General features: G+C 40.8%; 1 protein-coding gene across 1 annotated transcript in view; it reads right to left on the reverse strand.

Annotated features, from left to right (window-relative positions):
• Positions 1-17,053, reverse strand: part of LOC149246778 (peptide chain release factor 1, mitochondrial-like) — a 259,495-nt gene that overhangs the window by 51,904 nt on the left and 190,538 nt on the right. The window contains exons 7-8 of the mRNA XM_089458024.1: positions 15,060-15,134; positions 14,875-14,952 (exon numbers count right to left, since the gene is read on the reverse strand). Coding sequence (XP_089314150.1) covers positions 14,875-14,952; positions 15,060-15,134 — 153 coding nt within the window. The remainder of the gene's footprint in view (positions 1-14,874; positions 14,953-15,059; positions 15,135-17,053) is intronic.

Raw genomic sequence — 17,053 nt, forward strand, 5'->3', positions numbered from 1 at the left:
TGGAATAAACCGGTCCTAACCGGCCGATTTAGGACGGAACCGGCCAGTTTTTTAGCAAACCGGCCAGTGCCATCCTAAACCAATTGGTTAGAGGTACGCCCACCGTCAACTCAAAAAAGCAGCCTGCTGTTTGGTAATTTGTGACGGGGATTTACAAAACAGGTAAAAATTTAGCCTAGAAGGTCAAAACATGAGGAATTTTAAAAAATAGGAAAATTGATTGACATGGTCCTTTGCAATCTTTATGTTATATGGATACACAACGTGAATTGTCTGGGTATTGCCTACTAATGTCTTTCCTTCCCATTATTGTCGTGTTCGTTCTAGTTCTCTCTTTATCAATGTGATTAACTGGAAAAGAAGGCAACTCACTGATATCATTTCTTTTCCTTTTGAATACACTGCATGTATTAGAGTAGAAATCAGCATACGTGTACATCAAGATTGACCCATCTAGGAGCTGCCATAAAATGGAAACACCATATTTACTTCTTTGCATAAGCAAGGAGAGAGCCAGCATACATCCTTTGGTTCCAACTTGAAGAGTATCTATATCTTCCCGAGAACTGGCATTCGTGGTTGAAATCTGGAGAGCCAAATTTGGTCTAAGGTAGAAACTTATCTCATGTTGAATGGATTGTTCACCTATTGAAAAGTTTCTGGCCAATGACATTTCCACAAGAAAGAGGTGACTCTTAGTCTAAAACATACCCCAGATACTCCAACCAGCATGTCAGATCATCCACTTGTCCCCAAACACAACCCCTGTCCAATGAAGAGGAGAGAGAAAGAGAATATTGTACTAAGCAACAATAAAATCTCAAAACGTTATGATGACTTTGTAATTGCACATAACGTGCTTAATCATTTTAGTTTTGTGGCTAGTAGTGGTGATGAACTTGATGATTGATCATGTGTACACTGTAGACTTGTAGTAGGCCAATGGCCTCATAGCTTGCAGCATTGTTTCTGGACTTTATAGGCCATTTAGAGCCTCATTGCTTATGTATTTTGCTATTTTGTCGATGATATGTATTGCACTCGGTGCCATTTTGATATATTCACCTTTACATGGTATAAAAATGAGCAAACTTTGCATATTTTGTCTCTATTGGCTTGGAATCATGGTTTTACATCTTAAAAATAGTTTTGTTTCATTAAAAATTAATTATTTAATATGCTTTTTAAAACCGGTTCGTTTAGACCAAACCAATCCCGGTTAAACCGGTTCCAGTCGGTAAACTGGTTCATTAGGTGGACCGGCCCGGTCACCAGTTCCAGTTTTAAAAACATTGCTTCACGTACAATTATGAAGACCGAATCTAGTTACATTTTCCAACAGGCCTTATGGCTAGGGCTCGATATATCTTGGGATTACATTGTCGATTCTCGAATATGCCTCAAACTTGGAGGATCTCTTAAGCAAACTCCAATGCAGTAGTGGACCAAAATTCAAGGGTTTTGGATAACTACAAGGAATTTCTCTTGATGCCCAAGGTGACCCTCTAGGGTTAGGCTTATAATTGGGAAAAGTGAAGAAAAGAAAGGTAAATTTGACCACCAAAGGGATGCGAGGATCAGTTCCTTGCTTCTTGGGATTAATGGAGTCAAGATACACATAGATCAAGAATTTTCGTGAGCTAAGGAGCCCTAATTGACCTTTGCTATCCTTTCCAAGGGCAGCAACTAGGTTATTAGGGATTTATACTTCAAATTTGCAAAGGAGATAAAGGTCTTTCAACCTAAAAGGTGGCTCTAGGAACATTCACCCAATCCATCAAAGAGCAACGCATGCATTAAATCACTTATTCAAGGTCTCCAGAAGAATTTCGCATTACTTTAACCCATACAAGAATAATGATAACAGTGACATGCATTAGACAAGTAAGATAACAAGAATAGCATTAAAAGTTCACTTACATGAGAGAGAGAGTATATCCATTCATCAACTTCGCATTAGAAAGAAGCTCCAAATACAATAGCGAAAATCCAAACATCATAGTGCATCAAGAAAACTCCAAAAATTTCATCCCAACAACAAGGTTATTAGGGATTTATACTTCAAATTTGCAAAAGAGATAAAGTTTCGAGGTCTTTCAACCTAAGAGGTACCTCTAGGAACATTCACCGAATCCCTCAAATAGCAACGCATGCATTAAATCACTTCTTCAAGGTCTCCAGAAGAATTTTGCATTACTTTAACCCATACAAGAATAATGATAACAATAACATGCATTAGACAAGTAAGATAAAAAGAATAGCACTAAAAGTTCACTTATGTGAGAGAGAGAGAGTATATCCATTCATCAACTTCGCATTAGAAAGAAGCTCCAAAGACAATAACGAAAATCCAAAAATCATAGTGCATCAAGAAAACTCCAAAATTTCATCCCAGCAACAAATGCGAAAATCTCTCAAGAGAGTACTAATCCAATCTAAGTGATGATTAAAGCAATGAATGAGCCTCTCATAAATTTATACAATTCATAAGGGAGTTCGATTAGCCTAATTGGCCTAATTCCATTCCAATTATTTGTCACTTGCCACCCCCATTAGAGGGATGTACCTTGGACATACTATCCCCTTTAAGGGTTGAAGCCACCTAATAAGGTACTTGGCTAACCCCCTTTGGAGCTTGGAGACACTAGCACATGCAAAAACCCACTACGGAAGGGCATGCCATTATGAAGTGCCCACATTGTTATCCATGATTTGTAAGCTCTTTTCCCCAATTATTTTAATGACTGGTTGTACTAGAAGCCTAGGGGGATCTTATGCAGGATTACAAGTGGTTTCCATTTGGGTTTGGTCTCCCTATACCAGATATAGGTCTACATTGGCACATATAGGGTGTGCATAGAGAGCCATTGGCCTCCCCAGCAGTTAACAGCACTCCACGGATCTTCATCGATGCTTAGAGACTACTTGTGATCCACTTTTGGGATGATGGTGATATGCTTGGTACATTATGCCTAGTAGGCCCCCACAGGAGCCCAAGACTCTTGGCAAGTGTCCTAGCACTTGTACAATGTCATGGCAGCATTCATTCCACCACTCAGACCCTTGCAAAGGATCTACAGGTATCTCTGATTCATATGGAGACCCACGGGGTCATTTATGTGCCCTCAAACCCAATGGGAGCACCACAGGTCTAGTACTTGGAGAACAAGGGGCCACCCCATTGTCCATCATATTTTGAGGAATTTATTCCTCAGTATGGCACTTCAGGACATTATTAGGCCTTTGGAGGGCCCTACGACATGTAGATATTATTATTTGGCCCCTTGTGAGGCTTATTTTTTAAACTTATGAGCTAGTTTGGTGGGCTTGTCACTAATAGGGGTTTTATTTGCACATTAATTTTTCATTAGGGGCTAATGTAGACACATAAGCTAATTCGAATTCCTTAGGAGGCTATATATTGATGTTAGATATATTCATTTGGATCATCACTTTGGTTTGGGATCTCTCTATCTTTAGAGAACTTCGCATTTTTTTCTTGGAGGATATTTTTTGGAGAAGGATGAATTTTGACATATGGATTTGGGTTATTTTTCTTGTCTTGGAGCTTTGTCTTGCAAATGAAATGTTGGTTGGATATACTCTATAACATTGTACGTAAATTTCAATGTTGATATTCTTGTTGCTCCATACTGCTAAAATTAGGGCTAGTCGCTACATCATCGAAATGTGGAATTAAGCATGTTTTAGCTAATTTAATGTATGGGCCAATGTTATATGAATGAAATGTCCTAGAGATTATTTGTCTCGATAAGTCCTGGTTACCGGGTGCAAGCCCCGGAAGTGATGATTGATGCTATGTGATTCGTTCTCCACATTTCACTAGTTTCAATCCCACTTCTTCACCCCTGTGAGCATCACCCGATGCAATGAGTGCTAAGTGAACTATTCAAAAATCATGAGAAATTAGTCAGTTACGACTACCTCTCATGGAAATGGTCATACGTTTGAATGACTTACTTAACGCAGTTGAATCCCAAAAATGATATCTAATATAACGCACTGCGTAAATCCCCCATACTTAAATTCAAAAAGAGTCAAGGGATCTCTACTTGAATGGTTCATGAGGCACAATACTTGCTAAGGTTTTGCAAATGGGGTAGCAAGCTAAGTGGGCTTGATTGTGGGGAAAAACTCCACAGTTAAGCGCGCTTGAGCCAGAGGAGTTCTGGGATGGGTGACCTCCTGGGAAGTCCTGGTTACCGGGTGCAAGCCCGGAAGTGATGATTGATGCTATGTGATTCGTTCTCCACATTTCACTAGTTTCAATCCCACTTCTTCACCCCTGTGAGCATCACCCGATGCAATGAGTGCTAAGTGAACTATTCAAAAATCATGAGAAATTAGTCAGTTACGACTACCTCTCATGGAAATGGTCATACGTTTGAATGACTTACTTAACGCAGTTGAATCCCAAAAATGATATCTAAGCTTGCATCATTTTCTTTGAAGTATAAATGCTTGAAGGTCACTTTTCTTTTCTTTCTCTCAACATTGGATGAAGTTGACTTTCCAGGCCTCCTTGATCAAGAAACCAAGTTCTTACTCATCATTATCCTTGACTCCATATTCCCAAGTGAACTAGGCAATGATCCCTCAAAAAGGGTGATCATTTTAACCCTCTCTTTATCATTTTCCCCTTTTCCCCCAAGTCTAGCCCCATTAGGTAACCTAGGACATCAATTTCCCGGGAATTGACCCAAGGAAAAACTTTGATCTCCTTTAGGCTACTACGCTAGTGGGTCCCCTCCCTTTCCTCCAAATTTGAGGCAATTCTAACGGTGGAATCTCCGGGAATCCCAAGCCCTAGCTCTAGGATCGAATTGTGCCTTAGCATCCTCAAGGCTAGACCTTAATAGGATCAATTCAACCTTTTGAAGCAAATATTCTTGTTTGGTCCTTTCCCCTCACCTTGTCTAGGATAGGAACATCATTGGTTGCTAAATTCCATCCTCGAACCTAGGCTGGGTCTACTTGGCCCTGTGTGGTCCCACTTCTCAATAAAGATTATTTGTCAAGGACCATTTGGGATTCCAAGTTTTCCAAGGATTATAGGGATTGAGAAACTTGTTTATAAGCCTATCTGTTAAAATTGGCAACTAGGGCCAAACTCCATGTGGGTCATCTTATTTATGGCAGCTGATATTTTTCTTGGATCCCTCTCATCGAGAGGTGTAGGATTGATCTAAAGATCATCCGATTCCGATAAGTATTCATGGAGATATGAATTTATTAGTGTTATGGGACAATTCGTCAAGGTCGGCCAGCAACCAAATAAACCCCACTTGTGCTCAACGTTTTAGTATAAATAAAGGAGGACTTCAAGTCATTTAACACTCATCTCTTGTGATCTCACTCTCCACTTGTTTTGGGTTTTTGGTGGAAGAGGAGGTCTAGAGGAGATGCCTTCTACGCAGCCCAAAGAAGGGTCATCTAGGAGAGCCCTAGCCGCAGACTTGTAGGAGATCTGGCCAGATCTAAGAGGCCCTAATTTACAGCTAGAAGAGCCCTAATCCGCAGCTAAAGGGAGCCCTAATTAGCAGCAAAGGGAAGGCCCTAATTCGCAGCTAGTGCTGCCCTACCTAAGGGTGGTATGAAGATGCCCTAGCTGCTGCAAGAGAGGATCAAGAAGAGGACAGTTTGTTGGGTTGATTTGTGGACTGTCCTAGGACTATTTGAGGGCTATCAAGACAAGTTTGAGTTGTTGTTCAAGGGCCGAGTTGCTGGGTAGTGAAGGCCGAAGAGCTAGAGGGACAAAACGTTGAAGAAGAAGGTGTGTTTGGGCATGCGTAGGGACTGTCTCATGACAGTGCTAGGCCGCAGGCCATAGCACACAGAAAGAGCTGCATAGAGGGTCGTTAAGGTGGACTAGCCCCTCAGAAGGCAATGTGGACAAAGAGGAGGCTTCAGGCTTCACTAGGAATGCTGCAAACCTTCGAGGGTTGGTTTGTGGACTGTCATAAGGGTTTAGGACTGCAGCACGTGCCCTAACCAGGGCTGTCACAAACGCAAAAGCAAACATCAGTTCAACAGTGTTTTGAAGGGGTGTTGGATCCTAGTTTAGGATCAATACTACAGTTGGTTGCTGTCCTGAAAGGTCACCTAGCTGTTGTTGATGTAGGTGACAGCAGGGCCATGTTTGGGTACGATATGCTGGACATATTATGGGACAAAACAGTATGTACAGCAACAAATATAGGTACAACTGTTGCAGTAGAAGCAATGTGTACAGCAGTGTGTATAGGTACAACTGTTGCAGTGGAAGCCGTATGTACAACAGCAAGTATAGATACAATTGTTGCAGTGGAAGCAGTATGTACAGCATGTATAGGTACAACTGTTCCAGTGGAAGCAGTGTGTACAACAGTATGTATAGGTACAAATGTTACAGTGGAAGCAGTGTGTACAGCAGCAAGTATAGGTACAATTGTTGCTGTGGAAGCAGTATGTACAGCAACATGTATAGGTACAACTGTTGCATAGTGGACGTAGTATGTACAACAGCATGTATAGGTACAACTGTAATGATTGCAGCATAGCGGAGGTAATATGTACAGCAGCATGTATGGGTAAAATTGTGCGTGGTGTAGCATAGTGCACCGTGATGGGTACAACCATGACTGGTTGCATTTCCGTGACAAGAGCAGCTCAGTGAATGGGTGCAGCATGATGACGAGATGCAGCACGATGGAGAATCAGTTGAAGCAACTTGTCTTCAACTGATCTCATGTATCATCTTCTTAGAGATGATCTATGCTCTTATCTAGATAAGTCAAAGTGTTGACTTCTGTTGTAAATGTACTATCTCTCTCTCTCTCTCTCTGTTGAACTATTGAAGAACATATAAGAAGAATTGATCAAGGGTTTCCCCACATTGGGGTTTGTCCCTGGAAAACGCCACATCTTGTGTCCTCTTGTCTTCTGCGATTTATGTTTATGTTCTATCTGCAGTTTACTTTAATGCTGATGTGATTTCTAATCTGGAAAAGATATTGAGCTAACTATGAAAATTGAAATAAATTGCTCTAAGCATAGAACATACCTAAACTTAACATGGTATCAGAGCTAAGGTGAAGACAATGCCCAAGCAAGAGTGAAAGAGCAATCACCAAAGACAGTTAGGAAAGGACAAAAGGATCAATGGGTTTCCCCACATTGGGGTTTGTCCCTGGAAAACGCCACATCTTGTGTCCTCTTGTCTTCTGCGATTTATGTTTATGTTCTATCTGCAGTTTACTTTAATGCTGATGTGATTTCTAATCTGGAAAAGATATTGAGCTAACTATGAAAATTGAAATAAATTGCTCTAAGCATAGAACATACCTAAACTTAACATGGTATCAGAGCTAAGGTGAAGACAATGCCCAAGCAAGAGTGAAAGAGCAATCACCAAAGACAGTTAGGAAAGGACAAAAGGATCAATGGGTTCCTCATCCCTCTTCTAATTCACCAAGGGTGAAGTCGAAGCAAATAAAATTATCAAAATGACGCAACGGAAGTTTCTGATGGCCTACTTGAAGATCACTTCTATGGGAACTCCAGATCTAAGGATGGAAGGAAAGGCAGTTCAGCCATTATGCGAAGGAGTGTCCGACTGGCAGGGACACATCACTTGATGATGATAACAATCATTCCAGGGACATCTTCAATGATCAGAGGAATGACAAGTAATGCAGGTCATCAAGGATACAGCCGACTCTTCAATGAAAGCAAGGAATCCTGGGCATGACGAATCAAATGTTGCTTCTGATAAGATAAAGAAGCATTATCTTGTATTGGCCCTCTCCTTCAGATTCTTTGGGAATCTAGCTTATTGATTGTAGTGCTTCAAGGCACCTCATCGGATAGAAGGGTGCTCTCTCGAATTTGGTAGAAATGGAAACAATCGTGGGATTATACTTGGAGCCAATGCCACCTATTCCGAAAAAGGTGTGGGATGTTACTCCTCAATTGAATGAGGGTAACTTGATTCATTTACAGAATCTCTTTTATGTACCTGATCGCAAGAAGAACTTGGTGTCCATTTCGGCAATGGAAATCAAAGGTTTCAAGGTGGCATTCATCAATGGAAAGGTACGTGTTTGAAAATAGAATTTTCAAAGATGCTTTTACTCGTGGGTTCAGGGTTGGCATTGCAGAAAGTCCATTGGGGACCACATCAGTTGACACATAGCACCAGAGGTCTGTGAGTCAGATGATGACAGGGATGAGCATGAAGGTACATGTCTGAGATGTACCGAAGGAAAATCTCACAAGGGAACCATTCCCCTCATGTAGCAGGTCCACAGGTTTGGAACAACCCGTGGGGTTAGAGATTCATCAGGAGTCTCATGTATGCAGGTGGAAGAAAGCCCTCTATGGCTTGAAGCTAACCACCCTGGGTTTGATATAAGAGGATTGATAGCTGTCAAATGAAGCTGAGATTCACTAAGAGTGAAGCCGATCCAAACCATTGTTTAAAGGTTGTGGATGATAGAGCTCTCATACCAACACCTTCTGAGGACAACCTATTTCTGACAGGGGTAGACCCTCTCACTTGCAGAAGTAAGAGGGAGTTGGATTCTGGATGTGGAATGGTAGACTGCAAGCCAGTGACTACCTCAAGGATCTTAACTTTCAGAAGTTATATGGTGGTGATGCCGGACCAGATTTGGGAAATGCCTCTGAGTTTCATAAACTCATCTGCATTGATGTTCTTGGTGAACTTCCGTTCGTATATATGCTTTGCAGTTAGCATGGTGAGCTCATATTTGGTTGAGCCTCACTAGATTGGTGCCAAGAATCTTCTAAGATATCTTCAGGGCACAATCTCTCATGGATTGAGATACACTGTTGGAAATATGAAGCTGCATGATTATTCGAAAACTCACTGGGCAGGCAGTGTGGAGAATTGCTAGAGCACTTCTCAGTGTTGGTTCTCTCTGGATTCTGCTTCGATATCATGAATGAGCAGGAAGCAGAAGTCGGTTGCTATAAGCATCGCCGAGACCGAATACATAGCTACGAGTATGATCTCGTGTGAAACTGCCTGGTTGTGGAAGCTCATCAGTGAGTTGTTTGCACACATGCTAAATACCATTGTGATTCTTTGTGACAACCAGGGGGGATTCGATTATTGAGGAATCCTGTATTCGATGATTACTCCAACAAATAGACATCAGATACTACCTTACCAGGGATATGGTAAGTCGATGAACGAGAAGGCTCCATCGCATTGAGACTGGTGTACAGGTCGCAGACACTTTTTCAAAGCCCCGAGGATAGGTCAAATCTGTGATTTTCTTGAACGACTTGGGAGTCATTGAGAGACCTCGTATAAGGGTCCTACATGTTGCATGCACTGAGCTCTGGGAGCTTTGGGGAGCTTGGGGTACTTACTAGAGCGACATATGACCACAGGTCGACTCACCCTCCCCTAGTGGTGCGCTATGTACAGGGTGACAAGTTCAACCTTTCCCTGTGATACCCTGTGGCGATTATGGAACAGGATGATTAGTTCTCCTATGGGCCGGGATGATTAGTTCTCCTGTGGCAACTATGGAACAAGATGATTAGTTCTCCTGTGGGCCGGGATGATTAGTTCTCCTGTGGCAACTATGGAACAAGATGATTAGTTCTCCTGTGGCGACCAATGGATAGGATGATTTGTTCTCCTGTGGACAGGTTAATTAGTTCTCCTATCGAGGCATCCTACCCATGCAGTCTGGGACTCATGGGAAGTACCTCTCATCTTATCAATGAGTAGGGAAATGGGGTTAGGGACCATAGTAGTACTATCGATGGACGCATCGTTGTATCTACTGTACTCCCTATTCTAGGATGACCTCCATTGATCTGGGATCAACGAAACTGATCTGGGATCAGTATGAGTGGTTTGAGACACTCTCTTGTGATATTGATCTGGGATCAATAAAACTGACTTCGGGTCAATGGAGAATGGTATGAGACATTCTCGATCAATTCTTCTTCTTCATGGTTCAGCAGAACTGAGCAGAGCAGTGCAGGGCACTGATGGTAGAGATAGTACAGTCGGACATATCGATCAGCGGATGGAGTTCTCCCTAGTTGAGAGGGAGTGTTAAAATTGGCAACTAGGGCCAAACTCCATGTGGGTCATCTTATTTATGGCAACTGATATTTTTCTTGGATCCCTCTCATCGAGAGGTCTAGGATTGATCTAAAGATTACCCAATTCCGATAAGTATTCATGGAGATATGAATTTATTAGTGTTATGGGACAATTCGTCAAGGTCAGCCAGCAACCAAATAAATCCCACTTGTGCTCAACGTTTTAGTACAAATAAAGGAGGACTTCAAGTCATTTAACACTCATCTCTTGTGATCTCACTCTCCACTTGTTTTGGGTTTTGGTGGAAGAGGAGGTCTAGAGGAGATGCCTTCTACGCAGCCCAAAGAAGGGTCATCTAGGAGAGCCCTAGCCGCAGACTTGTAGGAGATTTGGCCACAGATCTAAGAGGCCCTAATCCGCAGCTAGAAGAGCCCTAATCCACAGCAAAGGGAAGGCCCTAATCCGCAGCTAGAGGAAGCCCTACGCTGCCCTACCTAAGGGTGGTATGAAGATGCCCTAACCGCAATAAAAGAGGATCAAGAGGACAGTTTGCTGGGTTGATTTGTGGACTGCCCTAGGACAGTTGGAGGGCTATCAAGACAAGTCTGAGTTGTTGTTCAAGGGCCGAGTTGCTGGGGAGTGAAGGCCGAAGAGCTAGAGAGACAAAACGTCGAAGAAGAAGGTGTGTTTGGGCATGCGTAGGGACTGTCTCATGACAGTGCTAGGCCACAGGCCTTAGCACACAGAAAGAGTTGCGTAGAGGGTTGTTAAGGTGGACTAGCCCCTCAGAACACAGTGTGGACAAAGAGGAGGCTTCACTAGGAATGTTGCAAACCTTTGAGGGTTGGTTTGTGGACTGTCATAAGGGTTTAGGGTTGCAGCACGTGCCCTAACCAGGGTTGTCACAAACGCAGAAGCAAATATCAGTTCAACAGTGTTTTGCAGGCATGTTGGATCCTAATTTAGGATCAATACTACAGTAGGTTGTTGGCTTGAAAGGTCACCTAGCTGTTGTTGATGTAGGTGACAGCAGGGCCATGTTTGGGTATGATATGTTGGACATATTATGGGACAGAAGCAGCATGTACAGTAGCAAGTATAGGTACAACTGTTGCAGTGGAAACAGTGTGTACAGCAGCATGTATAGGTAAAACTGTTGTAGTGGAAGCAATATGTACAGCAGCAAGTATAGGTACAACTGTTGCAGTGGAAGTAGTATGTACAGTAGCATGTATAGGTACAATTGTTGCAGTGGAAGCAGTGTGTACAACAGCAAGTATATGTACGATTGTTGCAATGAAAGCAGTATGTATAGCAACATGTATAGGTACAACTGTTGCATAGTGGAGGCAATATGTATAGCAGCATGTATAGGTACAACTGTAATGATTGCATAGCGGAGGCAGTATGTACAGCTGCATGTATGGGTACAACTGTAAGTGGTGCAGCATAGTGCACCGTGATGGGTACAACTGTAAGTGGTGCAGCATAGTGCACCGTGATGGGTACAACGATTACTGGTTGCATTTCCGTGACAAGAGCAGATCAGTGAATGGGTGCAGCGTGATGACGAGATGCAGCACGATGGAGAATCAGTGGAAGCAGCTTGTCTTCAACTCATCTCATGTATCATCTTCTTAGAGATGATCTATGCTCTTATCTAGATAAGTCAAAGTGTTGACTTATGTTGTAAATGTACTATCTCTCTCTCTATTTCTCTCTGTTGAACTATTGAAGAAAATATAAGAAGAATTGATCAAGGGTTTCCCCACATTGGGGTTTGTCCCTGGCTAGCGCCACATCTTGTGTCCTCTTGTCTTGGCTTGTCTTTTGCGATTTATGTTTATGTTCTATCTGCAGTTTACTTTAATGCTGATGTGATTGCTAATCTGGAAAGGATATTGAGCTAACTATGAAAATTGAAATAAATTGCTCTAAGCATAGAACATATCTAAACTTAACACTATCATTTCTCCCTCAACCCTCCAATCCTCACCCCTTATCCCTGGTGGACCAAATCCCTTGCTTAAAGAGCAAGCAAGCTCCATTCTTCACTCCATCCTTGGGAAAGGGTATTCAGGGTCATTTCTCACCTATCCATTGACATATACTATAAGTGACCCCTACTAGTCTATAAGGAGAAGGGAGACTTAGTTGTGGTGATAGTGGGCTAAGCCTCCACCATTGCCCTTAACTTAGCAGTTGTCCTCTTAGGAACCCCTTTAGGTCCCCTGCTAGTTTGAGTGGTAACATGGCCCAAGGGAAGAGTATCTTGAAGGGACCAAATCATGGATGACGACCTTGAGATCATGAATGATTACCCATTTCCATTCCCTCGGTTGGGATTTGGTGCGGTCAGGATCAAGAAAGATTTTTTGTTTTGTTGATTTGGGGTAGCATTGGATGTGCTCTAGCCATGAAAATTGGTGGAAAGGCTAAAACACATGAGATCTTCAAGACCCAAAAATGGTTTGGGCAAATTCTAACCGGTTTGGGAGATATTGAAATAATTAATATTTTTAATGGATTTCTTAAGTCTAAACTTAGGAAAAATAATATATTAATGGGTATTAATATAAAACTGAGTTAGAAGGTTCCAAAAGTCATGGATCAAGCCAAATCTAATCTTAGTCGTTGATTAGAGATTTAATCTCGGTTGTTGAAAGACCAACGAGAAAAGTATAAGAGGAGGCTTGAGGGTCAGTTGGAGAATACACCAGAGTGATCAGTCATTCATTTTGCTAGAGCGGGGTTGCTAAGCAAAAGTGAATCAGTGATCAGCAGCGAGGGGCAGTGAATACATTGCAGAGAGGCAGAGTTAGTACCAGAGAGACAGCGCAGAGCCTAGAGAGGTTGACGCAGAGGCAGCTGGGTGCTACGCAGAGGCAGCTGGGAGCTGCGCAGAGCCAGAAGAGGCCAGCGTGGGTGACGCAGAGGGTCTAAGGGCTGATGCAAAAGCTTCAGTGGCTGCGCAGAGGCTAGCAGAGCTGACGCAGGGCCAAGAGGCAGCGCTAGGAGGATTTTCGTGGGGCAAACTGGGTGCTGGTGAGCCAAATAGGGTGACGCAGTCCCTATCAGAGTGACGTAGAACGGTGGAAGCTGCAATTGTTGTTGTGGGGTCATTCATCCGGTGATTAATCAGCCGGAATATCTGTCTCTGAGGATAGGTACTACTGTCGAGGGCATTCTCTGTTGGGTGAGCCATTTATGGCACCCTAGTTGTATTCTGAAAACTGCATAATAATAAAACCCTCTGAATAGCTGCACTGATTTTCCGGCATTGGGTTTTTCCGGGCACATTGGTCCAAAAATAACGGTGTCACTTGTGTGGTTGTTTTCTTTCAGTTGATGATCTGTAGATGTTGATACTGTACTTGTGTTTATTTTCAGTGTTTACATGGTAAATAACTTGTTAAGTAATTAAACAAGTAGGAAGAAATAAACCAGATAGTACAAGAATAATTTCTAACGGGTTAGATTTAGAAATTCCAACATGTGTGAGCAAGAGAGATCGGTTTTCTCTTAAACCTAGAAGGCTCTGAGATTGTCTTCAAGTGTCTGGAAGCAAACATAGTATTTACAAAGACAAAGTGATAATTTCTAAATTATTGCGGTAATTACCTAAATTTATCGCCAAGGTTGGTTTTGACGAAATTATCGCGATAATTTTGATAATGTCGTGATAAGTACAACACTACACCAGACAAATACGATCTGTATTCTAAATATTTCTGTTAATTAACAATCACAAAGAAAAAAGGGAAGTGTAAATAGCGTTTCAATCTACCTCAGATAGTACAGCTGAATTGGAAACATCTCATCAACTTGCAATTTAACTGGGAGCTAAAGGGAATTGCAGTTTGCCACTGTTGAGAAGATAGAAAAGGAACCACTAGCATCGAGGGAATTGCATGCTGCTGCTTGCACTGTTCAAAGGATAAAAATGGAAATACTAGCATCAACTGTTGAAGATACATGTTGACATACCAAAATAGATCAAAAATGTCATGCCAGATTTGAGGAAGGGAAAAAAGCTTTCTTCTGATTAACAATTGATATCTGGTATGCGATAAAATAGTTCATCGAACCATATTGAACTTGGTCATCTGATAAAAGTACACATTACAACAAAAAAAGGTATGTAGCACAAATAAATGTTCCAAGTGATCCAGGAAAGTTTATAGTATAATTTTTCAGAATAATATGCTCAAAATAGCTTAGCTTGTCTAAATCTTCTCATTATTTTGAGAGTCCATTTATAGTCTTACAAATTATATTTCTTTTTCCATGAGCTTTAGCTAGTATGGGCTGACTCTCTTCAAATCATGTCAGCCATTCATTTAGACCTAACTACAACTCAGGTTCTGTTCCAAGGAATGCTCCTGCTCGTGAGAAAATATCAGAGTGCTGCATGAATCAGACCACACTTCAGTAAATGGGACCCGGAATAACATATTGCTATAGTGAAGCATTTGATAATGGATAAGAACTCTTCTGAGAATTTTGTATTGTGCTTTCCAGCATACCCTAATTTTTACACACTGACACATTTATTTTGATTTGTTGTTTGCTCCTTCACTCATGTGTAGGACGAGTGGGCCAACATGTATGCTCAGATTATTGATGTACTTAGTAAAGTACATCCTTCATTTACACACGTTTTCCCAAAGAAAAGATCTAGTACTGGAAAAGTGTCAGTATATTTAGTATTTTCTTATACAAGTAGGCAATCAATACATCTTTCCAACTTAACAATGGACTAGTTTCAATGATGAGAATTATACCTCATCAGCCTGAGGAAGAATGGCAACAGATGCAGCACTAGTATGGATGCGACCTGATTTTTCCGTAACTGGAACACGCTGCATAATTAACCATATAACCAGTTAAAGGAAATTGCCAGATCAAAGGTTTGCCACATCAAATCCTTTCTCAAAGCCTAAAGGTAAGCAAATATATGCATGCAAACCTGCACACGATGCACACCACTTTCAAATTTAAGCTTTCCATAAACACCCGAACCTGATATTGCTGCACTGGCTTCCTGTAAATTAGATTTTTGAATTAGAAAATGTTTTAATAATAGTTCTAAAACATTCTTTGCAACTCCTCTGATGGAACAGATGAACATTTTTTGTCATGAAAGTTAGAGAATGACAGGACAGAAGTTTGTAATACTATTAATATGTTCTATTTTATTAGTTCTAAATTTAACGTGACGTGTCGTCCACATATTAAGATTACCTAGTTAGTGGTCATAGTGGTAAAAATTTAGTATATGTTAGTGTAAGCATTAGTCATGAAACATTTTGTACTAGTATTGAAATATTTTCAGGATAGAATTTGTTACTCCAAGACATGAAACACTAGTGTTGGGTATTTTAAGTCATATAGTCATAGTCAATGTTTTAAAATTCATACTCAAACTCCGGGCTGGCCAACAGTCTGACCAGACATGGATCAGAATCAGACCAGTTTTATGAACAGGTTTACTAAAAAATATATACAATATTAAATTTGCTTTTTAAATAATTTAAAGATTCCAAACCATTAAAGACAAAATATGCAGTCTGCTCATGTGTATACCATGTAAGGGTGAATATAGCAAAATGGTGTGAAGTCCAATACATATCTGAAACAAAATACATAATCAAAAATATATACAATATTAAATTTGCTTTTTAAATTATTAAGATTCCAAACCATTAAAGACAAAATATGCAGTCTGCTCATGTGTATACCATGTAAGGGTGAATATAGCAAAATGGTGTGAAGTCCAATACATATCTGAAACAAAATATATAATCTCCAAAGCTCTAAATGGCCTTTAGAGCCCAAAAAACAACATACTATAAACTACTAGCCTACTACATATCATTGATCAATACGGTCAATCATCAAGTTCGTCACCACTACTGGAAATAGGAACAGGACCATACTCTAGCCCAAACTCGTCAGACTCCTCAGAGAAATTGCAATAGTACTAGTACTATCATAACTAGTGCCTACCATACCTGGTGATACTAGTGTATCATCATCCAACCCCCTCCACCCCAAGTCATCAATATCAGGATCAAACTCTGCCATCTGAGTCTTCTCTACCCATTCTAAGCTTGGATTAGTGTTTTAAAACACAGAAACAATTGCAAGTCAACTCAAACTCAAAGCCAACTTGGCTTAGAATAGGATTGGTTTCGATTTTATGACCTGGCTTACTTAAAAATACATAAAATATCAAAATTTCAATGGAAAAAATATATTTTAAAAATTCCAAACCATGAGAGACAAAATAAGCAAAGTCTGCTCATGTATATACCATGTAAGGTTGAATACATAAAATGGCATCGAGTGTAATACATATCTAACAGAGAATACATGATCAATGAGGCTCTAAATGGCCTCGGGATTCAAAAAAACAGCATGCCACAACAAATAACTACATAAAATCAAAATGAACCAGTTTGATCTTAGTATCATCTCTTCTAAGACAATCATTAACAGCAATGATGATTTTGAGGCACATTCTTAAGGACCAGATTCTGTAAACAAATCCATGACTCTGATCCGTCCCCATGCCAGCTCTAAATTCATCTTTAACGGTAGCCCCCTTCCCACTGAGAAAACAACAAATGTTTAATTACATATGCAAGGAGGAAAAGCTACAGCACAACTAATGGGCATGTTCCTAGTGACCCAAACGACTGTTAGAAAATGTAACTATGTTTGGTCTTCAATAACGTACTTGAGTCATTATGTAATGTACTTGAAAAAAGAATAAAGAAAAGATTTTTTATTACTATTATTGTGACTTATTAAAGCATGGCTTTCATGCTTGGGTCACCTTGTTTTAGGTCAAAGTCCCCATTGTGGACTTCTAGGATTTATTCTAAGTCTATAGAATTATTGTACATTTAAAGAGACCCTTCTTGGGCTTTTGAATCATGTAAAAAAGGTTAAGTATTG

The sequence above is a fragment of the Pinus tabuliformis genome, chromosome 7 (genome assembly GCF_031772625.1).
Source record: "Pinus tabuliformis cultivar Carrire ecotype Pingquan chromosome 7, CPIR1, whole genome shotgun sequence".
Classification (NCBI taxonomy): Eukaryota; Viridiplantae; Streptophyta; class Pinopsida; order Pinales; family Pinaceae; genus Pinus; species Pinus tabuliformis.